The 26,222-nt window shown below is 36.1% G+C and overlaps 1 protein-coding gene across 1 annotated transcript in view; it reads right to left on the bottom strand.

Annotated features, from left to right (window-relative positions):
* LOC149532251 (eukaryotic translation initiation factor 3 subunit C-like) overlaps positions 1-22,675 on the bottom strand; it is a 31,878-nt gene extending 9,203 nt beyond the window's left edge. Inside the window, exons 1-3 of the mRNA XM_089807013.1 lie at positions 22,505-22,675; positions 21,311-22,103; positions 20,030-21,111 (exon numbers count right to left, since the gene is read on the bottom strand). Of these exons, the coding sequence (XP_089663139.1) occupies positions 20,030-21,111; positions 21,311-22,103; positions 22,505-22,528 (1,899 nt within the window). The 5' untranslated portion in view covers positions 22,529-22,675. The remainder of the gene's footprint in view (positions 1-20,029; positions 21,112-21,310; positions 22,104-22,504) is intronic.
* Between the last annotated feature and the right edge of the window lie 3,547 nt (positions 22,676-26,222).

Here is a 26,222-nt window from a genome sequence, read left to right as displayed (position 1 = left end):
GAATTATTATTACTCTGTATATGACCTCTTGTGTAAGCACGTCAATGTCTGTAGTATCTGTGAGATAATTTTTGTACATCTGATACTACTTCTTTCAGTGTCATGATACTCATACAAATCTGGAATATTGAATATAGGTGAAATATCCATAACCTCAGGTAACTCAACTTCATAAGCATTCCTACAATCAAACCTCTTCAGAATCTTACAAGGTCCAAACTTCATCTTCTTCGATTTGTTATAAGTTCCTACTGAAAATCTCCCCCTCTTCAAATGAACCATATCTTCTCCTACTGAAAAATCCATCTCCTAATTCTGCTAGCCTTATCCTTATACTTCTGATTCATGCTTTCAAGTGAAGTTGACTTCCTCATGTAATTTCTTCACGTAAGTCACAAACTTCTCTGTTTCAGCACTCCTCTTGTTTTCCAGCTTAAGATCTCTCAGCTCTGGAACAACTTTACGACTCGTACAAGTAACTGCTTCAAAAGGTGTTTTCCCTATACTACTATTCACCAAACTGTTATATGCAAATTCTGCTTGTGTGAAAACTAAATCCCAACTACAAGACTTCTCCAATCGAACTTCTCAGCAAATTACCCAAACTCCTGTTCACCACCTCTGTCTGTCCATCAGTTTACAGATGTTGCATACAAAGGATATACACAGTCCTCAACCACCACAAACATCTTGCATTTATCTACAATGAATAACTCTTTCTTAAAAGCCTGATAGAATATCTCGACATCTAACCAATGCAATTCCTTATAAACATATCCTCTGTAGTTTCTATGTAGGCTGAAACTTGATCAAATAGTACTGATTAGACAATGTGTGATGATATAATCTTACAAATACTGCAATAGAGGTTTCAATGACAACCAGTAACAAGTTTATATAATTCCAAAAAAAACAACAATACACCATCACTCATCAATACATCAAGAAATCAAGCAATCTATCAATCAGCAAAGATTAAGTCAACAAAGTAAACAAAATAGAAATCAAATTGTCACCAATTATCAATTCATCTTCAAAGCAGAAAATCGATCCAAACATCAATCATCCAAGAAAATCACCTCAGAAATTCATTTAGCACTTGTGCTTGCCTGATTAACATCCTCCTCTGAATTATATTCAGAAGTACTTTCTTGCACCTGAAGTCTTTCATCAATTCTTACATTTGCACTTTCAACAATCTTCTTTACTCTTAGTAGATCATCAAATCATTAGAGCATCAAATCAGCAATAGTCTAGCAAATACATCAAGTTATCAGTTTTAAATTCAAGATAGTATCTTGCAAATCATAACGGCTATGTAACTTAAATTGAGCCAATCCGTAAATTTTTAGCAACTTTCTATTATTAAAGTTGTTTAGTTGGCTTAGCAACTTTCTATTCAATTTTTAGCTTTCAATCTTTTCTGTTATGGAAAAGTGTTATCCTTTCGTATTCTAATCCATGTCTCAAATTTTTAGCTTTAGAGTTTCACTCTTTCCTGTTATGGAAAAAAGCCACCCTTTTGTATTCTAATCCATGTCTCAAATTTTTTGCTTTCAATCCTTTCTGTTATGAAAAAAAATTGTTGGCAATGTTTCAAGGGTTTTCTGTCTACAAAAATTCAATCGATGGTTTGTTAATTCCTTCCCATGACCTCCAAGCTTGTGTTTTTGTTTTTCGACCCATGTTGGTTCTATATTAGAATTTTTTGAAGCCACATATTTACATTTTTTGTCTTCTTTCTCTAAGCGCACAATTTCTTTGGTGTTTTACAGCCTTCTTCTGCCTGCATGGAGGGTTTTCACTACGGAAACTTTTTGTCTTAAAAACTCACGTCTCTATGCCCGTGTTTAGGTGGACTGTTTTCATCTCATAATGACATGTTTTACATCCTTTCTGTGTTATTTTTTATAATCGGACCCCCTCTCTTTTGCATTTGTTCTCAACTGCCTGGGTTTTCTGGTATGCATCCATCTTTATTTCTGCAACCTGCAATGGCTAGGGTTGACAACAATTTTTCACACCCTTATTCTGTGTTCATTTCGATTTGATCTCAGGCCAAAAGGGAAGTGAATTTTTCCCCATAAAAATTCTTTGGTGAATTTTTGTTTTTTTCCCTTGAAAAAAACTAGGTGGATTTCAATAATTTTGTCCCTTGAAAATAAAATTGGGTCTAGATTTTTTTCCTCAAAAATTAAGGATGTGCTCTTTTATGTCCCAGTCAAGGTTTCCACAGTTAGGGAGGGCTCTCTAGTTTTTAGAAAGCTTTTACCATTTTCCTTTAAAATGGTATTTTATTTTCTAATCCATGTCTCAGATTTTATGCCAACTATCTTTTTTGGTTTTATACTCGAAAATTGTTTCCAGATTATGTCATTCTCTAAGACGCGTGGGATTCCTTTGTCCTCAAAAATCATTTCTGGATTCTGTCATTCACAAAGATGCATCAGGTTCCTTTGTGGTTCTTTGTCATGTTTTCCCAAAAAACAATTATTTGTAATCTTGAGTTTCAAAATGCTAAGAATATGAGAATTGCTGCAAATGTAATAGCACTGCCTATCCGGTATGTGTGTTCCAAAGGCAGCAACCTCATGTATTTGTAATGAGCATAAGCGAGGAAGAAACATGTCCATTCATTAAACATGTCTATTCGTTTTTAGATAATTAATATAATAATTAATTTAAATTATATATATATATATATATATAAATAATTTCCATGAATTATTATTATATTAATTTCTCACATAATATATGTGTGTGTGTGTGTGTACTGTGTACGTATGTATCACATATAATAAATATATATACAAATGTATATATTTACAACAACATTGTCTCAATGTTTATTCGACTGAAGCTACCAAACATTAACACTCCCTCTTAGCTAGAGAGGATAAACACGGAGATATTATATCATTAGTAATATTCAAAGTAGAAAAACTGAAGGATATCTTTGATCAGAAGATCTCTGCCATTTTTATATCACATTTGATATCATGAGTATTGGCCTCCAAAATATCAACATATGATATTCACCAAATACTAATGGCCTACAAAATACACATGATATTCACCATGTACTGAATATGGTAATAGTTTGCAAAATATCAACACATGATATCCACCAAATACCTATCCTATATCTATACAAACAACTCATAGACCATCAGCTGAATGACATCTAACACTTAGTTGTCAATTTACAAGATATAATTTATTATGATCTGTTTCAACATTTGCATAGAATGCATATCATGATTTAAGTTATTGTAAGATCGTAACCTTCCAATAACCTCTGCAAATACAAGTGATAATCGTTTGGAAGTCGTCACTTCATCATGATGTACACAAGGGGTAGGCCGATTAAAATCATACAATCACACACATGGACTTTTGAACTCCCTAAGAATATCAATCATCTGAGCTCCTCATCCAAAGTTGCCTTTGAGTAAGTGTCAAACTCTCTTTGAATCTAATACCAATCTCCTTTTTCCTGCAAGAACATTCTCGAAGGAAAAGATCAAGGCAAATACTTCTTAAGAGCGGATTAACATTAATTAGGATGTTAGTAATTTAACTGATGCCTATCACTAACAACAACATAAATGATTGTGACATAACTCTTTATTTTCTATTTTCGATAATAAAAATAAGATAACATAATACTTAATGATTATATTCATCTACATAATCTTTAATTCCATTGTTATTTACATCTGTAAGTAGTTGTTTCAAAAATATGTGTACTTTATATACATATATAATCAATACATTATACATCAGATTATAAAGAATAATAAGGGAAGAATTACATTTTGTTGATGTCAATTTTGTACCATTACATAACATATAGCAATTGAATACTTGATATGGAATATCAAACACTCAATCATCTCTTGAAAAGTAAATACCCATGAAGAACATGAGATAAACTCCAAGGTTCCTTACACCTATGAATACTAACTCAATTATATTAATGTGATTTGTTGGTTAATCACGTAGGCGGGCTTACGTTGTTCTTTCAAGGATGTTGAACTTTCACTGTGATGGTGATGAAATCTAGCTTTGTAACGTATATGAGCACCAAATAATGTTGATGATGATGATGGAGGGTATATGCGTCACCAATGCTCAAATTTTCTAAATTTCTTCTTGAATGAACTCCAACTTCTAAAACTACTCGTTGCTTTACTTCTACACCTATGAATGGAAAGATTAGCAAATGGACGGAGATCAAATCTGATGAAAGCTTACCAGTGGCGCAAAATCCATAGATGCAATGATTCGAGGAAAAAACACTAGATTACCACGCAAGGCTTCCTAACAAGCCGCTAGGATGCTAGTGGCCTAGTTTATGGATCCCTATCATATCATCATGCAACTATCCATCTATTCTTACTCTTGCTTAACAACTTTCTTGAAAAGAAATCTGCTTTAACAACTTCAATGGAATTTAACTCTAACTATTGGAAATAGAAACCATGCAATAACACCAAGTGATCTTAATCACCATGCAAAACACAACAATGATAGAAGCAATTTTGGTATTATCTTAAGCAACAATTTTCTTCAACCTTTTACAAATGAGAGCAAATGGCCTTATATAGGGGCCAAAATTACAACCAATAGTAGAGATTAAGAGGTAAAATCAATGATCAAGATCAAATCCCAGAAACCCTAACTAGGGTTGCCATCCGATTGGCCAATGAGAAGACGCCACCTCATCAATGGACCAATGAAAAAAAGGAAAAGTGGCAACCAATGAGAAGGCACCAAAATGGTAGCCAATCTGAATCAGACATCTATCCTACCTGAGAAGAAAGGAGAATTTGCCACTTGGGCTTGCATCAAATGATCCTCTAATATAATTCTACCCTTTTCTTTCATCTTTTTAGCCAAGGCAATGAACTTGGCTAGCCTATCGTTGACTTCCTTCATGGGAGGGCAAGGCATGTGCTTCATCTTGAGCTCAGCTGCATTCATCATGTTGCTTGCTACTTGCAATGTCTTCTCATGATCTTTCTCATATTCTTTCGCATATCCGATAAAGGCATTGAGGGAGGCAAGGGTGCCCAAATGCTTCTTCCTGATGACAACCTTCCCCAACTCATCCAATCTTGATCCAAACTCTGTCTCATTGATGTTCTCCTCTTTGATATCTTCAAAATCAAGTGCAACCCCAACATCGCTCATCATGGTTGAAATGGAGATGTCAACGCCTGCACTATGTTGTGCAATCTCATTTTGTATCTCTTCAAGTATCCTCAATCTGATGGTCAAGGCAACATACCAATACTCCATCGTACTCATTCCTCTTTGTAAGACCCAAGATATTATAGAACTCGAACACAAGCAGTACTGTAGACCAAAAAGAGAGTATGATCAATATATTATAGCATGTCCTGATACATCACTATATGTTGTATAAAAACACACTAGGAGTGCCTGTATATAAAGGCCTCTCAGGAAGCACCTAGAATGTCTCTAGAAAGAGCCAAGAGATAAGATAAGCATGACAACTAAGCACATGTCTTATCCATCATTCTAAATGAGAAGATAAGAATGACAAGATGTATCTCAAGTGGAGATGTTGTAGACACCATGTGATTAATTAGTGTATTAACTCCTGTGTTGTAGACACCATGTGCATAAAAGAGGTGCGAACTCCCGTGTTGTCAACATGACAACTCACAAGAGTACGCATACTCCTAGATGACTAATAAATAAATAATAAAAATGTGCATTAACCTAAGTAAACTTAAATAAGTGTAAATAGTAAATACTTATTACACCAACACCCTCCCTTAAGTGCAACTTAGGGGAATGCCCTTAAGCTTACGAAAACTAGGATGAAAATGCTGAATGGGTCCTGGCTACTTGGCCATGTTAGGTACCCATGTACATAATGATATGCAATCTCTCATAAAGCGGAGAAAGAGGGAAAACCTCATGGGAAAAACCCTCCCCCAAAAAGAGAGATGAAAAGAGATGCACGGATGGATGGAGTAATCAAGAGCCCCCCATTACAACAGACATCCAATATATACAAATGAGAAGAATGAGAAGGCCAAAACCTCCTAAGAGGAAAAATTCCCCCCCATAAGAAAGAAGAGGAAGAGAGACAAGGTAGTCCCCCCCCCCCTTCCCAGGAAGAATGTTGATCAGTGAAAGACGCTTTGAGGTAGAAGCTGGTCCAAGAATGTTGAATGATGTTCCTCCCCTTTGGAAAAAACAAAGGCAAAGGTACAATCCTGAAGATGTATGATCGCCCTGAAACTTGCTCAAGTGGCTGTAGAACCTGTTCCAGAACTGTCTCCTCAAATGATAAAGAAACCTCCTCCAACTGCTATACATAAGGATCCACAATCACGCCAACCTGTGAAGATTGATCATGTAGAGAATGGACATGAGGATCAGAGTGAGCCCTCACAACAACTGTAGAAGGATCATCTTCATCAAAGAGAAGATGTAAATCATGAAGGATGTCTCCCAAGTCTACAGTGTGTGACTCCACGAACAAACCTACAATGTTTGCCAAGAAGTCATCAACTGAAGCTAGAGCTAGAAGACAATATGTACCCTGCTATGTTGGACCTTTCACTGTTGCAATATAAGCATGTGGACTAGACAAATGTCATGACCTCTCGCTGCAACTGTCGATAGAACCCCACATGTCTGAATCTGTTGAAGCACTATCACTGGTGTCACTATCAGTTTCCACAGCGTATGAAGTGTAGAGAGGATTAGAGGATAAGCTGGGTGAACTTTCCTCAAAGTGTACAACCTTCTCCACAAAGATTTCATGTGTCTCGGGATCCAATAGTCGATATGCCTTAACACTGTCTTCATATCAAATGAAAGTAAAAGGCCTAGGTGTTGGTGACTTGCATCCCCTAGATGTGATATGTTTGCCCATGTTGGATAACCGAAGACTCTGAAATGACTCACAACTGATTTTCTGCCGCAACATGCCTCAAAAGGAGTCTTCCCGTCTAAGGCAATATGAGGAGACCTGTTAAGTATGTGAGTGGCACTGCTAATAGCTTCAACTTCTAATGTAGGATCAAGAGACTTGGCATTAATCATGCAACTTGCCATGGTCTTAAGAGTCTTAATCCTCAATGCTGCAACATTTGTCTTGTGCGGACTTAATGCTAGTGGATTCTGAAGATCAATTCCCTCAAGTTTGCAAAAGTCTCTAAGTCTTTTGTCCACATATCTACTTTCATTGTCCATTCGTAGAATCTTGATGGCATTCCTTGATTTTTGTTCAACATCAATTTTGAAGGCTTGAAGCTTATGAACCACTTCACTTTTGTGATGAAGAAAGTAGACCCATGTGAATCGTGAAAAGTCATCAACAAAATGTTAGGTAGACCTTTGACCATGTGTTTGAAGCAAAGTTGTTGAAGGTAGCAGAAGGCAAGATGACCAAACCGCTCATGCCATATTGTAGTTTGTGAATTAGGGTGAGTCAACATGGCTTGAGAGGGAGACTTAGGCACAAAGTGGGAGAAGGAATAAAGCCTCTTGTCATGATTGACTTTCCCCACTACAACCAATGAATCATCTCTTAGACTGCACACCATCACTGAATCTGGAAGGAACTCAACTTTGTGACCATCTCCAAGGTGAGTGATTTGGTAAATTGAGAGGAGATTGGAGCTAAGGTTTGGAGCGTAGAGAACATCTTTGAATTCCCCATTTTCCATTTCCACATGTCCTTTTCCTTCAACTTTCATTTTAGTATCATCTCCCACGAAGATGTGCGGTACCTGTGACTGCTTCAATGAAGAAAAGTCTCCCTTTGAAGAACCCATATGATAAGAGGCACCTGAGTCAAGTATCCATTCCATAGAAGAACTTGAGTTTGCCATAAGTGCTTGCCCTTTTCCCTTTGAAGTGGGTGGAGTTGAATCCTTGGAAGTACCTAGCACTTGAATTTTGTTCTTCCTAAGTAGATTTTCTAACTCATCGATTCTTTTAATCTTGCAATGATGCTCGTCATGATTTGGCTTTTTGCAATATGCACAAAAAAGTTTGTCCTTTTCACTGTTTCCCTTCTTGTTGGAAGAACCACCTTGTTGTGAGGAGGATTGTTGTGTCTCAGACTGTGATTTTTGCTTCTTCTTCTTGTTGCTAGAACTTTTCCCTCCTTGACTTGATTGTTGCTCATCACTAGCTACTAAGGCTTTGGTCTTTGATGTCGTGAGAAGTCCTAAATCCATCGAGTGAGACTGCTCAACAATCAACATCTATGCAAAAGCATCAAAAGTAGGCTTCTGGTAAGCACTTCCCATGGTTAACCTATGAATATTATAACTCGAAACAAATAAAGCATACTCTAAAAGTAGTCTCTTCAAGATGTGATGAATCAACTTTTCATCTTTCATGGGATTTCCACAGTCTTTAAGTAGTACCCTATACTCATTGACTTTGTTGATATAATCCTAAATTGTGTCGAAGTTCTTTGGATCCAAGAGAAGTAGATCCTCCTCAATCTAAAATCCCTTTTCCTCATCCACCTTACCATACAGTGCTGCAAATTTGTCCCAAGCTGGTTTGGATTCCTTGATACTGGAAATGTGGAAGAAGAGATCTCTATGTACACAATTCTTGATAATTCCTAAAGCCTAATGGTCTTGTTTTTTCCAATCAATAAATTCTTTAGCATCAGTGGTTTTGGGAATTGTACCATCAACATAAAGACTATAACCTTTTTCCATTAATCTACTCCATGCAATATCTTTCCATGTAGAATAATTGCGTGAAGTTAGAGGTGGACATTTAGGTGAACCCATGATGCAGAAAATGAAAAAAGCACACAAGAGAGACACAAAACACAGTACACACACCCCCTTTTCACTCAATCAAAAGAACCCCCCAAAAAAGATGCTTTGGCACTTTATATGTAGTGCGTGTACAATAGGCCACTTGTCAAAATGTACAAAGTGGACTTCTGATTTTGCCTGTTACAACTACCTTTTGAGGCCTAAATCTAGAACTAAGCACTGTAGCTTTGATGTACAACAATTCTGAAAAAAAAATGAAACCAATACAATGCAAAAAAGGCCCTAGTTCTGAAAGTGAGATTTCTTTCCACACAACCCTAGAATCTGAATGCAGATTTGGAAAGTAGACAAAAAATAACGCACTTTCAAAAAAAAAGAACCTGTTTTCAAGTCCAAATGAGACCGTACAGAGCGTTTGAAGTTGCAAAATGCAAGATTGGCCAGGCACAGTCACCAAAAGATGCAATTTCTGAAAAATCCTTGAACCAAAACTAGAAAAGAACACCAACACTGAAAACTTCAAGAAATTCTACCCAAAATCAAAAAAAATTGCACTTGAATTGGAGTCCGAATAACCGAGTTATGACCTCTCAAAGTCAAGCTGCCAAATCAAAACTGCATCTAAAGAGAGGTCTAGAAGAAAAATTGCTAGCTTAAATTTGACGGTCAAACAACCATCATAGCAATTATAAAATGCCTGAAAATGACAGTCAAACAGTGGTCAAATTTTTTCCTGTCTCCGACTAACGTTAACCAAAAAAAGACTCCTCTGCTGACATGGCGATACGGATTGTTGACAAGGCGCTAGTACGGATAGTTGACATGTCCGCTGACTAGACTAGTACAGATGCTCTGGCAAAGTGCCGCGTGTATTGTGTTTGTTGACTGCGAAAGTCTGTGTGGCAGCAAAGTGGCTCTCCACGTGGCAAATTTGCTTGACTGAATGAAGCCGCGGCTTTAGTGCTGAGGCGCCACGTGGCATGGAGTGAGCAGGCTGAAACAGGGTCCCACGGAGGGCTGGGGGTAATCTGTCTGCCGGAAAAGACAGATTAGACACCGGAGATGGAGGAGTCGTTGCTGCCGACAGCTGTTTACGGCCGAATAACTTCAAACGACTGTCAGACTTTGATCTGCATGCCAAAGAATCAAAACGCCGATGCTGAGGGGGATTACGGGCCAGAAAAGTATATGGCGGGATGGAGACTGGGCCAAGAAATGGGTTATGCGGCCGCCGGAGTATGGTTTTTAATCCCGCATCGTGTGGGGAACCACCTTCGATGGTATTTAAAAACAAAGGGCCTCAGGCTCAAAGTAAAAGAGCCCACCGTAGTGTTGGCCGCTCGTGAGGTTAGGTTGAGCGGCCGCCAGGAAGTGTTGCTTGCTGCCGAGAAATGGATGATCTCGACCGGTGTAGAATACTCTGGTGCCTGTTGCAAGTAATTGTATTCATTGCGCTGATTGGTGAGCCAAACCAAATAAATTGGAATATGCCACAAAATATTACTTGTGCAGGGCCAAGGTGTGACTGCCCGGTACCTGTACAAAAAAAAATTTCTCTGCAAGGTTGCCTGGCCTAAAAAAAATTTGAAAATATTCCGAAAATGCAGAGAATATAAATTACAGATCCAAAAAACAATTAATTACATCTACAAGATGACCATACCTGAATTGCAAATTGGGGCCTCCGCGTGCCGATATGCAAAAAAAAAATTGCCTCATAATCGACTTTGGCCTAGGCTAGCCAAATTTATAGCCGATTTTCACCAAATCAACGTTTCAAACGCAATGGCAAGGTCAGATCTGGCTCTAGACACTCCCAATGACTACGATACTCTGGATTCGGGACGAGGTGCTGAAGCAAGAAAATGGTGTCGAATGGCTATGTGAAGAGAGATTCTCCAAGAGCTCTGATACCATGTAAGAATTTGCCTTAGGGCAAGATTCACCCAAGATCGTAAAACTCGAACACAAGCACAACTGTAGACCAAAAAGAGAGTATGATCAATATATTATAACATGTCCTAATACATCACTATATGTTGTATAAAAACACAGTAGGAGTGCGTATATATAAAGGCCTCTCAGGAAGCACCTAAAATGTCTCTAGAAAGAGCCAGGAGATGAGATAAGCATGACAACTAAGCACACGTCTTATCCATCATTCTGGATGAGAGGATAAGAATGACCATGTGATTAATTAGTGTGCTAACTCCTGTGTTGTCAACATGACAACTCACAAGAGTACGCATACTCCTAGGTGACTAATAAATAAATAATAAAAATGTGCATTAACCTAAGTAAACTTAAGTGTAAATAGTAAATACTTATCTACACCAACATTTTTTCATCCACCAACTTGGTTCTCTCCAAATATCTCTCCAGTAGCCCAATAAATGCCCGTAGCCTAGGAATGGCTAAGTCATTGACTGGAAGGAAATCCTTCCACTCCCCTTCAAATGTTCTAAATTTGTCTCTAATAGCCACCAATGACTTGAATGTCGAGATAAAGGAAGGCAAGAAATTTCGCCCATCTTGAATTATATCACTAATCCAATCTTTGATTTCATGCAGCTAAGTCGATATCCCTTATATGTCACTCTCGTTGTCTTGCAAAAGGGTTGCCTAATGCAACTGTTGGATAGGCTGACAATCTCTCCAATACTTGTTTTCGGCCTCCAACTTTACAATCCTCTTGTTTGCTTTCCTCAACCTTTCTCTAATTGAAACCGTGTCTTCCTGGATCTCCTCACATTCCATGTCATCCGTGATTCTTCCCAAGTTATGCTCTACTATCTCATACTCCTAGGTTGCAATCTCATCCACTACTTTGCTAATCTTTGGTATAGCAATCTAAACTTTTCGGTGACCATCATCATCTTTCCTGATTACCTTTGCCAGAGTTTCTGCAATTTGTTTTTGTTTCTCACCATCTTCCCTTTTCCACTAACCCTTGAATATCTTCAACTGTTTGGACAGTCACCACCTCGCCTCTTGGCATAAGCATTTGCCTTAACCATAGTGGTGTAGTGCATCTCCCCAAATCTAGATTTAGTTTGACTAGCAAAGCATCAACAACGGCCTCACGCGCCTGGCTTATTTCCTCAATATCAATTGGCCTATCCTCTTCACTAGTGATTGTCATATCATCTCCATGTTGGTTCTACGAGAGAGGAGAGTATTCGGTACTCTCGCTATAACCACTTGATTCTGAATCAGAGCTCACCTCTACTAAGACCCTTTGTCGACTTGTATTAACCTCTTGGCTCCTAGCCTCAATTATGCTCTCCCTTGACAATGCTACTTTTTGTCTCTTTGTTGGAGGCTCCTGATGTTCTTTACGTTTCTCAACCTCCAAATTTCTCTTCTTGCCCTTAACTACTCTTATTGCTGGCTACTTGCCCCACCTTTCTATCTGACTGACTCCGCTGGACCTTCCTCCGCTTTCATCTTCTCATAAGTAAAGCGTACCTTCCGACTTTGCAATTGCCTTAACTTCTCATTGTACCATGACTCAGTGTGTAGATCAACTATCCTTGTAACTAACTCTAAGGAAGGATCTTGAAGATCATCCCAATCCACTGGACCCAAATCAATTCCATCCACTATATCATAACCTTCACTTAGCACACTTTCATTATCTTCCAGTTGATCGGGAATATCAAGGCCTCTCCATCTGATTGCCCTCATCATGCCCACTAACAATTTTGAGAAAGCTAGCTTTTTCACATGAAAGTCATCTTGTGTATTGGCCCAAAAATCTTCTATAGTAGGAATATGTTTGGATGTGTTTTCATGAGATGCCTTGATAAGACCATTAGTATCGAATCCCTGTCTTGCTCTATACCATCCTAGATGATATCACTCTAACTCCTCCTCTAAAGCTACAAAGGCGACAGGATTGGGGCAAGTGTCATTGCCTATTCCAAATGAGAAGGTAATCCCTGTCTCACCTTTAAGTTTCATCATCTTGTCATAATGCTCAAGTTGCCTAGCCAACTCCATCAAAACTATCTTATCAAGTGGGAACCTTGGAAGTCTCTTCGGACAAACTATACTTCCTACTACTCTGATATATGTGAATTGCAAAAATTGGATAAACCAACTCCCATACTTCTTAACTTTTGCTTCCACTTCCGATGAGAGCCTCCTAGCAAGTGTCCTTTGTAATATTCTTATTGTCTTCATGGCAAAGGCATCATAAAACATCTTATATTCTTTGGTGTTGTGCAAATGAAGCTGTGGATAGCACTCATGCACCAAACATTGTCCCAGCCCATTGCAAATCACTTCTAAGGCCTTAAGTCCAGGATGTTCATATAGTCTCGCAATCAGATAAAACAGGGAGGACCCCATATAGAATTGTTTTTTAATTTGTATTGTCTTTAGTTGCAACTCTAAATTTTCACTTATAATTCTAGCCCAATCAAATTTTCTCTTTCCATTTTTCAATTTCATCAATAAAATAGTATATCCAATTCTCGAATTGCATACTTTGAGCCACGCCCATGATTCAACTGAGAAGCACAATAAGGTCACCATACTCTGATTTGAAGTTTGACCTAGTTAGCTTTGACGACTTGGTAACTCCCTTCTTGCCTTCGTGTAACCAATTCTGCTTTAGATGAATGAATTAGGCCTCCTGATTATCTTGAAAAAACTTGGTTATTTAATCCATCATTACCACTGTCATGCCTTTATGCTGGGGAATATTGAATACTTCTTCGACCACTTGTCCGCTGATTTTAGCGAACACTCTCTTCCCTTCATTGAAAACGATGGACTTGGTCACAATATCAAACCGGAATGCACACTCCATTACCAATTCTGAACAAGGCAAGGTAGGAGAGAAAGTCGCCACGTGTACAATTCCGCTCTTGCAAATCTTCTTTGCCATTGGGGATTGTCCTTCCTTCAATCTATCCTTCAATTGTACCATGTTCACTGTACCAATATTGGTGTCACATATTCACCTCACTTTCAAGAAGAAGGTGGTCTTAGGCATCATGTCCTCCTTGTCTTTTTTGGTATTTGTTCCCTTTGGGTTCTTGCTTGTACTAACATCCACCATCCTAAACACTTATTTTTGCCCCCTTCGTTCTAAATGATATGGACTACACTTATCAATCTCCAAACTTTTTTTTATCGATAGAATTTAACTTATTTTTGCCTCTCCAAATCCTACCTCTACACTTATCAATCTACAAACTTCAATCCTAGGGGTGGGGCTACCACTTATTTTTGCCTCTTCAATACCTTAGGATGAACTGCACTTATATCTCCCAACTTCAATCCAAGGGTGGTCTAGCTTATTTCTGCCTCTTCGAATGTCCTATCATGAAATCTACACTTATATCTCCCAACTTCAGCCTATCAATGGAAATGATGAAGTGGTGGATGAAAAGTGCACGAAGAAGATAAGGGAAACAAACCAAGCAAGAACAAGGAATAAAATCCGTCTTCAAAACCAATCTTCACCTCCAAAAATGAATGAGAATCTTACCTTAAATCTGCCTTCTACCAACAAAGGGCCTCTTCAAATTCAGATCTGATCTCAGAAATTTCAGTCCTCCAAAATATGATGCCCTAGCGAATGAATTGCTTGCAAAAATCTGCCCCTTTCATCAAATATCGACCTCCTTGCCAAAATCGTCCAACTTGAAGGAAAATTGCTGCCCTAGGGCAGAAAAGTCTGCTCCAAATCAGAATTTTGACCTTCTAAATTCACCTACAATTGCAAAAAAATCAGACCTCAAATCGCCTTGCCTCTCCACCAAACAAAATCGCCGTAGCTAGAGAAAAAATTCACTACCCTAAGAGGAAAATCAGACCCAAAAATCGCTACAAATCTTGCAAAAATCAGATCTCCTCCAAATTCGCCTTAGGGCAGAAATCACCCATCTCCTAGGAAGAAATCGCTGCTCAAAAAAGGAAAATCAGACTCTCAAAAATCGCTGCCAAGGAGAAATTTGCCCAGCTAGAGGAAAAATCGCTCAACCAAGCAAGAGAGGTGGAAATGAATGAGGAAATAAGAGGGGGGAAGCCCCTTCTTATATCCTCTTATTGACCTCCAAAGTGGTCCGACCTACCTGGAGGGAAACAAAATTCAAGTTAAACCCCCAAAAGATGGCCCAATTTTAAATGAAACACGAAAATAACTAAGCCCCATAGCGAAATTGCCCCTTTTAATTGCCAGTTTGATCCAGAATTGCAAAATAGAAATAAGGTATGCCTAGAAGACGTCAAAATTTTCATTTAACAACAATTGGCATTTAGAATATCATTAAAATCGAATCTAGCAAAGCCAAAATCAATTTTCAATTCCAAATTACCAATTTCCTTTAACATTTCTAAAATCCTCTAGGGAAAATTTCAACCAAATTAGTGAGATTTTCCAATTTAATCCAATTTCAATTTTGCAATACAATTTCAAATTTTATTTTTTCAACAAAATAAATCTTTTTCCTAGCAATCAAAATTCAAACTCCAATTTCAATTTCACTATCAAAAATTCCTTTTCACCAAAAACTTTTCAAGATTTCCAAAACAACTAAGTCCACAAATTCATTTTGAAAATGCTCAAGCTTATACAATTATTTCAAATTTTCAAAAATCCATCTAAGTCTAAAATTTGCAAGTTTATCCTACCAAATATCATTTTAACCATCAAAAAAAATGTTGTTGTTGAATTTTGTTTGGCCTAAGGACAAAATTACATGTTCAGAAAAATCAAGTTTCGCACCGGGTGAAAACAAATCAAAAATCCCTTTCATGGCCCAAAGGCATCCAAGGTGTAAAATTACCAATTCGAAACCTCTGAACAACTCCAATTTTTGCTAAGGCAACCGAAAAATTCCCAACACCCGCAAAAATTGCCAAGGCTTGCTCGGAAAAAGGGGGTCCCCAAAATTTTTGGGGCGATGGTGTGAAAGCCTCAAAACACATACCTTATTCAATGTACTTGACCTAATATGATTATGTGAATCAATGTACTTGACCTAATATAATTATGTGATTCTAACTTTAACTCACTTTCCATGTAATACATTGAGGAATATAGAGCCCTTAGTTTATGGTCCTTAGCAAGTGTCTTCCTCAATCTTTAAAATAAAAACTTTTCGTGGATAGGGGCTTTCATTAGTTTAGGCGGTTCTTTCCTTACTAAACACATTTGACCAATGTTACATAGTTGGAAATGCAATCATTATCAAGCTTATTCATTGAAGTCCATGTCTTGTTTGAATGCTTACGCTCCATTCTAGTTGGCAGTGAAGTATGCACTTGGTTGATACATACGTTTTTTGATTCATTGACATTTATTGACTCTCTTTATTGTTTTAGCCATCTTTCATATTCCATGTGTTTGGTCTCTATTCTCCATCACAGAGTCTAGCCCCACCCGCTATAACTTGAATGCAGGCACCTTGTCTTGCATGGATGTCTTTATTATTTTGCACGACATTAAGGTTTCCTATCGAACATGTTGATTATGTGGCTTGTGTGTCCTTGGAATTCACACATCTATTATGAAACAGTCACCTTTCTATATTTCTCTGTGAATCTTATCATTTTCCCATCACCTCTAACTCGGTCATCCTTGTAATTGTTCACACATTGATAGGCATGGTTAATTTTGATGAAAATTAGTTTATGCCAACTCCGAGTACATTTCCAACGAATGAATTAATGGTCAAGTCTGACTTTGCTTCCTATTTGATCCCCCTCACAACTCATGGTGAGTTATCCTTTCTTTGTGCACAAATGTTTACTGTCACAGATGATGAGCAAGTTGGCGATGTTCGAAACTTGCATTGATCTATTATACGCTCTTCCTCTGCCTGAATTTCAGTATATGTACTCATAATATGTTTTAAGGATGAATAAATAAATTATCATCTGCAAATGGATTACTTTGTATAGTGTCAGGAATTATTCAGATTGACATTACAACTCCCTGCCATAGGAACCTTCTTCAACTATTGTAATTCGTCAAAAATACATGTGGATCATGTAATGAACATTGTGATCAATATACACAATCAGTAGTTTTTGTATCAAGTATGTTGCCATGAATCAACATAACATGGTGAAAAAGCTGCACCGCTTGTTTCCATATGTGGCAGTGACTACAGGATTGTTTGATGACACACTATTGGACCTGATACAATACTTCTCAACAAATAGTCATTGCATGAACTCCTTGCAATGTTTGGATACAACATTACAATCTAATCCTTCCACGTTGGACGTAAGTGTTGGAGAACAACTTCTTGATGGGTAGAATTTGCTTATATAACTTATCTCCCACAATACAATTCTTAAAGCTATTCAGAAAATTATAATTTGTCACTATCATTTTCTTTTCTACATTTTGCAGCCTAGCTCTGATACCATTTTGATATTATGAGGATTGTTGCAAATGTAATAGCACTGCCTATTCGGTATGTGTGCTCCAAAGGCAGCAACCTCATGTATACATAATGAGCATAAGCCAAGAAGAGTGGGACATCTCTACTCGTTTATTAGATAATTAATATAATAACTTTTAACTATAGAAAATATATATAAGGTTTCCATAAAATTATTATTAAATTATATTCTCACATAATAATAATTTGATATATATAAATTTGTATCTCATATAAATATATATATACTATATCTCACATATTATATATATATATATATATATATATACATATAAATATATATATATATATATATATATATATATATATATATATATATATATATATATATCTGTGTATGTGTGTGTATATTTACAACAGTATTGTCGCAAGGTTTATTCGATTGAAGCTACCAAACATTAACACAAAATTGTAACTTTTTGTAGTTTTTTTCTAGGTTGTCATGTGCATATGCAAAGGTTTAAAGGGTTTTGTCAATTTCTCCTCAAATGTGTGGCATTTATTCTTGGTGTGCCTTTAGGTACAGGAAGGGGCAGCTCTGCTGTCCAACATCAGATTGGATGTTTTGTGATGATTTCTAGACAAAAGTTTTAAAGATTCTAGGCAGGTTAGTAGAAGACTCATCTCAGTGGCAGAGTCAATGTCAAGCTCTTGTCTCTTGTTGCAGAGCATTCTAAAGACGGGAGTACACCTTCTCTATTCTTTTCTGGACAGATTTTAGCTACCCTTGGTCATTGACATTCTGCAAATTCAGGGTCTTAACAGCAGCAGAATGTTCCGAAGAACTTATAAACAAAAGGTATGTACGGACTTATTCACGGTAGTTGATAGAATGACAATTAAGGGAGGGCATTAGACTATTTTTAGTGCCTTAGATTCTTGCCATTTTTAACCCGTTATTTAGAATATTAGTTTAATGGTCATTTGGACTCTATTTTTTAATTATCTTAATTTGTTCTATTTTTAGACATATTTTGGCTACCCTTGGTCATCGACGTTCTGCAAATTCAGGATCTTAACCACAGCAGAATGTTCCAAAGAATGTATAACCAAAAGATATGTATGGACTTATCCAGGGTAGTTGACCGAATGACTAATAAGGGAGGGTGTTAGACTATTTTTAGTACCTTAGATTCTTGCCATTTTTAGTTAATGGTCATTTGGACTCTATTTTTTAATTATCTTCATTTGTTCTATTTTTAGACACTGTCTTTATTTAGATGACTTTGCTTTTTTGTTGATGCTTTCTATAGTGTTCGTAAACTCTGTTTCAAGAAGAACCATGTTCTTCAAATTGTCCTTTGTTTCAAACTTATTTGGCAACTACTTGCGCTGTATTCAGTACTGAAATAAGACAGATGACGCTTTGCCTCTTCTTCCTAATTCACTTGAACAATCTTTATATGCATACTTTTTGTGTAACAATCAACATGAGAACGATTGGATGTCTTGCACTAAAGAAATCAGCTCTTGTGTCTCCACATGATAACCATCTTCACAATCATCAAGGACAAGGAATTCCAACTGAAAATCAGTCATTGCACTATAATTCATATCAGTAAACCTTCATGGATAGAATTATACATTTCATCTTTATGCATACAAATAAAAATAGAGGGATTTTGATAGCTATAAGAAAGCATCCTAGTTTCTGATTGGTTGAAGACCAGCAATGTTGTGCAGGGAGGAGAGTAATGCCACCAATTCTAAAATTGAATTTATTATTTAATAATAAATAGTGTTATTTCATAACAGAATTAAATATAATACTGATCAAAAATAAATAAATTAAAATATAATATAATTTAAATTCAATTAAGTTTAATGAATGGTCAAAAGGCATGAAATGAAGAGTTAATGAGCCCCTTAAACATGAGACATAAAACGGAGTGAGTTCATTTAAAATTGAGAAGGCCGTCCGTGGATCACATCACTAAATCAATTATCAATCCAGTGACACAATCAATGATTTCGGAAAATGTTGATTGTTATCAAAAAGTAGTGACGAAAGGTGGGGACTCATTTCTTCTCCCAGAAATACATCCCAATGTACCCTGTTATCCTCAAACGAAAAAGTTGGGAGAGCATGGATAGATTCCAAACCTTCCATGCAATAATTATTAGCATACTTTGAATTTGCATTGTTATATAATATATTCAGTAAAATTACTAAATATGCATGTTTACATGTAACATAAAATAAGACACAAAAAGAGTGCTAATTTAATTGTGTGTAATTCACTCCAGGATTTATGATGTAATGAGCTGAATGGATTTACTTGCGTAAAAAAGCCTACTAGCTCTGGGGTTTCCCAAGATAGACTTTAACCCAAAAGTTTATTTAAAAAGGCATGTCTCAATATTAGAAATATAATGTTGATCTCACCTGCAGTCAAGACACAAACTGAGGTTACAAATAAGCATTTGGGTGGAAGGCTGCAATTTAATGGTGAAGGTGAAGAAATGAGGGCCATGATTACAAGCTTCTATTTGGTGCCCAAAAATATTCATACAACAAAATATATAAATCTTAGATGAAATCTGTGCATCGATATTGTTATAAACAGTGAATTTATAAATGCGTTGAACATGTAGCATACAAAACATAGCATACATGACAAAGTGTGTACAAATGTATAAAGAAAGTAAAATAACTGATTAAAAAAAGGACATTAGATAACAAACAGATCAATAACTCAGCAACTATTACCTGGATTACTGAAATCGGCAAATCGCCATAAGTATCAAATTCATAAAATCAAACCTTTTGACAGCCCTACAAAGACATCAGTCCAAAAGAATGCAAACCTGCTCTGGAGTCTTTTCATGATATCGACTTTGTGAAACCCCTTGGGCCAGTAGTTCTTTCACCCTACCACCTGCATAGAGCTCAGACAGACACCCATGGGCTTCTGAGATTAAAGAAGCTCGAAAAGCACAAAGACCAAGTTGTGCCATTGCTCGGTTAAAAAGTATTTGTGTAGAAATATCCATGTGTTGCACACCATCCTGCAAGTGACTCATAAGCAACAAATCTCGAGCAGCTGAAAAATCATCTAATATTGCAAGGTGATAGATGTCACAAAGCATGGCCCTTGCTTTTGTCCGTTCATCACCATACTTGTAGATAAGAGAAACCAAAATGTCCATCAGAGTCCTGCTATGCTCTGGAAATGTTGGTCTGCGTGGCACAATCTCTTGAGTAACAATGAATGCTGGAGGTCCTCTAATATCTTCACTTGCCTTAGGTTCTGCATTAGCAGCTTTGCTCTCATAATCATCCTCCATGTCTCCGTTTTCACCTCCATTTAAATCAGCTTCAAATGCAGCCGCATCTGTCCTAGTTTGCATGTCAGCCAGTTTTCTCATGGCCTCATAGACCTCCTGAGGCTTATAGTATATAACTTCCACACGTTTTAAGGCAACCTTTGCAGCTGCCTTCATATCTTGCATCCGTTCAACATAATCCTGAACATTCTGAGCGAGTACCATAAACAGTGGCTCATCTTGCAGGCGCTCAACATACTCCTTTGTGTGAGGATCAATGCACTGTAAACTTTTGAAGAGTTCATTATCAATCCGCTCAAGAAATGCAAGAATATTACCCCAAACTCGAATAGTTCCCTCATGATCTGCCCCTTTCTGAGTTTCCTTTTCACCTGGCTCTACAGAATCGTCAATGAGAATGTTTGGGTACTGTGCTAGAATATCAAGCATTACAAGAATATTCTGGACGCATTTTTTCCACACGGGAATTGGCATATGGGTACTGAGACTGGGGTTCACATCAAACTGTGCAGAAACAACATTCACCAATACCTCTAATTTTTGTGCAGGGGTCTTAGCTACCCTTGTTAAATATGTGAGTTGTTCAACTTGCTCGACCCTACCTGTTAGAAAAAAACAAAAGAAGTGCCCATTTTTAGACATGCAAATCTAGACATCTTCTTAAATAACAGCAGAAATTTCTGATTCCCATCACATTTTATAAAGGTTTGTACAAAAGAAAGTTAAGTTGTTCTCAAAAGACGACTTTATTCATACTAATTGAGGCAAATTTCAGTCCTACGTACAATTATTTATACATACCTGTTCCTTTCCTTCCACGAGCGGCAATTATTTCTTTGAGCTTCTTGTCCACCATTTCCCATGTAATCTCACTTGGATCTCGCATAAACTGTTTGTCCATCAACTTATCCCTCTTACTCTTCTTCTGCTCCCAAGCACCCCCTTCATCTTGACCTTCCTCTTCATCGTCATCTTCATCGGACTCTGTATTATATGAAGCGGCTAATTTGGCAGGGTCTTCCTCGACGTCCACTTCAGAATCTTCATCCTCATCATCATCTTCATTAGATTTGTCCACGTCATCTTCGGACACAGGACTGGCTCTATATCTTTCAATGTCAACTTCATAGAGTTTATTATTTTTCTTGAGCTTTTGCTTCATTGAATTAAGGGCTTTGGCATTGCTACTGCTCATCTTTTTCTTAGCCTCCTTGTTGGCCAGGGCCTGCGCGAGAAAATCCTCTAACATAACAAGAGCCTTGATGTAAAGCCTTGGGACCTGGACAGACTCTGTGACTCGGATCACCTTCTCCAGTTGCTTGTTAAGCTTATCAAAGCTCTCCTGTAGGCTGACCCAGTCATTAATCTTCATGGCATTCTTTATCTGATCAACAGTAAGACTCATCTCCTCAAATCTCTTGTCTTTTGCAGACCTAACAACCCTCCGCTGATCATCAGACTCATCGCTGTCACTTGCAGCTTTTGACAGATACTTTGATCTAGCTGCAGTATCACCGCCATCTCTATCCCCTGCCTCAACTTCATTCTCTTCTTCTTCAATGTCGCTCTCTTCCTCTTCAGATTCACTATCGCCCTAAAGGCACAAAAAAAATACAAATTTGCACATGAGATGCTATAATGAGTTTCAGACCTTTAGGCCCAGAATACAATTCTCATAACCGCAGAAACATACTATGTTGTACTTCGATAGTTACTAGAGATACTTTTACCAATTACTTTTTTTAACCAGCAAATTAAATTAGCCAGGGTTTTAGATTTACAGACAAAATGGAAACCATCCTCTAGACAAGTGCATATATGTTATTAAGTTCTGAGCCTCCATTTGCCCCAATAGACGTTAAATTTACACACTGAATCGACAGTGCACTTAAGCTTTTCTTAAGGTCAAACCTGGCTTCCCCTTCGAAACAAATCGACCGATGCCATGAACGAAAAAAAGGGAAAAACACCAGAACAAACAAAACAATGCCTTACCTGGGTCCAGAAACGAGAGGCCATTGTCAACTTGCTTTCACAACCTGCGAGCTACCTGTGGAAGAACCTGTTGCCGGGTTTGCGAATACGTCTGCGAAGAACTATGAAAAGCCGAAGGCAAACGCTTGGCAAAAATACTGAAGCAAAAGGATTTTTTTTCAGGGCAGAGTTGTTTTGCATCGCAATATGTACTTCACTTTTTATTATGCAACATGGTATAAAATATTTCATTCTAACTTAATTCAAAGAGACATTGAAGTTCAAATAGGGAAAACATTGGGTATATTGGGGATAGTAATGCTTCATTCAAATCAATTGACCAATTAGTTCATAGAATTTAAATGATTAAACAAATTTCAAATGTTTATATTTTTTTAATTTTTTATTATTTTATAAATCATATTTTTCATTGATCATATTATTTTCTGTAAGAAGAAAATTCAATTTTGTACAAAAATACAAATATTTTGTAACAACTCTATCATGCAATTAATGTGTTAATTACAATTTTATATTTTCCACATATGTCACAAGTTGACTATATATATATATATATATATATCATTTTATCTTCCAATCCAGTAAGTTGGACAAAAAAGAATGTCTAATCGAAATTAATTATCACAATTTTTTTTCTTACCAAGTTCAAATATAGAGTTAAATATTTGTTATTTCTTATTTTAAATATATTTCTTATTAGTTTTACATTGATGTTTATTTTTGACAATTGTAAAATGTTATTTCTTTAAGTTTACACTATGCTTTACTACCTACTATTTTACAATTTTGCTCTAATTTTTTTAATACCATGTTACAAATTGTAAAACTAATACTACCCATCAAACTTACTATATATTTTGGTAGTTTGAATTAAGTAATGGACAATTTTTTTTCAAAAATTAAACATTTCAACTTATAACTGAATTGGTAGAAATGAGTAGTTCATTCATATAATACAATTTTTATTGTTATTTATATATTTCTTAAAATAATATAATTATTAATATTTTTTAAATTCCCTTCAACTCTCTTTATAATTCTACCTTTACTTGTCCTTATAATAACATATCATTCTCTCTTTGAGTTCTCTCTACATATCCTTTCTTTCTATCTAGAAAGCTCTATTTTCTTTCTTTTCCAATTATTGACAGGAACTTTAATGCATTGCGTCTCTTGTTTTTTTTCATATATATTTATATAATTAGAAAGATAAGGGTTTTTTTGTTAAATATCTTTATGCATGATAAGTATAAATATAGAAGTAATAGGTAAAGAAATAAATCATAATTATAACCATAATGTTAAATAAAATCATAATCCAAACTGTAAATACAACCATGACCCTTATCATGATAGATAACTAAATTATTATCCTAACCTTAATCTTAATAAAACCCTTAACTTTAACCATATATCTATACATTTTTCTAAATCTAATATTAATTGTAACCTTAACCCTGACCTTAATCAAAATCTTAATATCATGCATGATGCATTATTCACTTATTCTATTATAGTAGCAAGATTTTACAACCCTTTAGCAAGCACTTCTACATTTTATTGTTATTATTCATTTGGATCCATTTGCCCTTATTCAACTTCAATATTAGGTTTTACATTAATTTAAACTTGTAAACTACCAACATGAACAAAAAATTCTTCATTAGCTCACCATGTCAACTTTATTATTCTCTATTGTTGGCAAATGTGTTCAATTAGAGTTCAGGTGTTGTCACCGATGTAAATATATCTCATTGGCATGGTCTCTTGGATTGACAATCAATTTTTGTTAATTGTTCATGAAAAATGTCTAAGTTTGGAGCAAAAACACAAGATACATTTGGACAATCTTGATGACCGACGACAATAGAATTATTAAATATGGCTACTACTTTGGGAATGTGATATATAATGTATATATACTCTTGGCATGGCCTCTTATGTTTATGTAATGATTAGCATATGTTTTAGCAATGTGGAATATAAGTGGTTCAAAATAACAGTGGTACAAGATAGTTTATGTAATCAAATATTTTAGCCTAGCAAATTGAATTATTTGGACAATTCAATTGCTTGGCAATGGATTGACAACATCCAAGTTGTTAACTCTTGGATAACATGGTTCTATTTTGGATATTGGAATTTGTTCAAACATTATTTCTGAAGAATTTTGTAAGCCAATAAGATAAATCAATTTCAAGGGTATAAATTAAAGACTTGTTTTGTATGCAAGCATACATGATGTAACGTATGATATATATGATGTAGGATGTGCGAGCCTTGACATTGAATCAGATCAAATTCTATCTTCATCAGGGACTAATCAAAAATTTTGATGTCAAGTATACCTCTTTGTTATCGTGATACTTCCTTTATATTTGGACAATGAGTCCAAAAGGTGGATTTAACCTTAACTCCTAAGCAAGTGTTCTCACTTTTATTTTCAACTCCTAACAAAGTTGTAGGCCTCTAACAAGGTCTAGTAGTTTAACATGGACCAATGTACTAAATGTCATGTAATGACTCCTCACAAGGTCAGATGTCCTAATAAAGAATTTTCATATTAGTGTGTCATCTTGTGGGTATCATGCCCATCGGGGATTTTTCGTGGCCTTCTCTTTCGATGCATAATTTACTTTTATGCATTGTTCTTGTGGTTGTTTATGTTTAAGTTGTAAATTTTTTAATTGGCATGAAAGCATTGCAATATTGATTCACCCCTCCCCCTACCTAGTGTTTCCTGATCCTAACAATTGTTGGAATTCTTTAGAATAACTAAGAGGGGGTGTGAATCGGTTATCCAAGGTCTAGATGTACAATTAAAACCTTTCACAGCTTAGTGAACCCATAAAACATATATCTGTAGACACTTAAAAACCTTTAGAAAATAAAGTATTTTTATTTTCTGAAAAAGTCCTGATGACATCATCATTTATTAATTAATTAATTATTTAATTAATTAATTAATTTTTATGCCATTAAATCCCTTTATCTTAATTAAAAATATTTAATTAAGGAATCCCTCCCAAAAATGTTTAAATCTTATTTAAACATTTTTTCCTTATTTATTAATTATTTAATTAATAAATTGACCAAAAATCCTAAAATAAATTTTAAAAAAAAATTTTGCCCAAAACTTGGCCAATTTCCTTATGACCAATAACCTCTTCCAAAATCTTCTAATCCTTCTTTAATTTCGATTAAAGGCTAATCCCATCATTTCCTACCCCTAATCCCAACTCACAATATTTAATTAAGATTAAATATTAATCCTCATGTTTATTAAAAAAGTTTTAAAAAATATCTCCTCAACCCAAACCCTTGAAATAAATAAAACTTTATTTATTTCCTAAAAATCTAATTTATCCTCATCCTAAGAAGTTCTAGACTCTTCTAGAAAGTCTTCATCCTCATCCTAGGAAATTCTAGACTATTCTAGAAAGTCTTTATCCTCATCCAAAGTCTAGACTCTTCTAGAAGATGTCTTTAAACCTAATCCTAATCCGCTCCTAACCTTGTCACATTCCCTAAAAATGGGTTAAGACTTACTAACCCAAGCCAAAGTTAACAAATATCTCCTCCTTCACCCACCCTCATTAAATGCCATCCACTTGCCTATCCCTAAACTAATCCTAAACCATCCTAATCCATCCTCTAATCATTTGCACAAGCCTAAACAAGCTTAAAACCTTCCTAATCAAGTCCAAGTCGAAATTGC

This window comes from Cupressus sempervirens, chromosome 10, assembly GCF_028749045.1.
Source record: "Cupressus sempervirens isolate cs-2001-9-10 chromosome 10, ASM2874904v1, whole genome shotgun sequence".
In the NCBI taxonomy this organism is placed as follows: domain Eukaryota; kingdom Viridiplantae; phylum Streptophyta; class Pinopsida; order Cupressales; family Cupressaceae; genus Cupressus; species Cupressus sempervirens.
The sequence above is the reverse complement of the archived record's forward strand: the minus strand, read 5'-3'. Positions and strand labels throughout refer to the sequence as shown.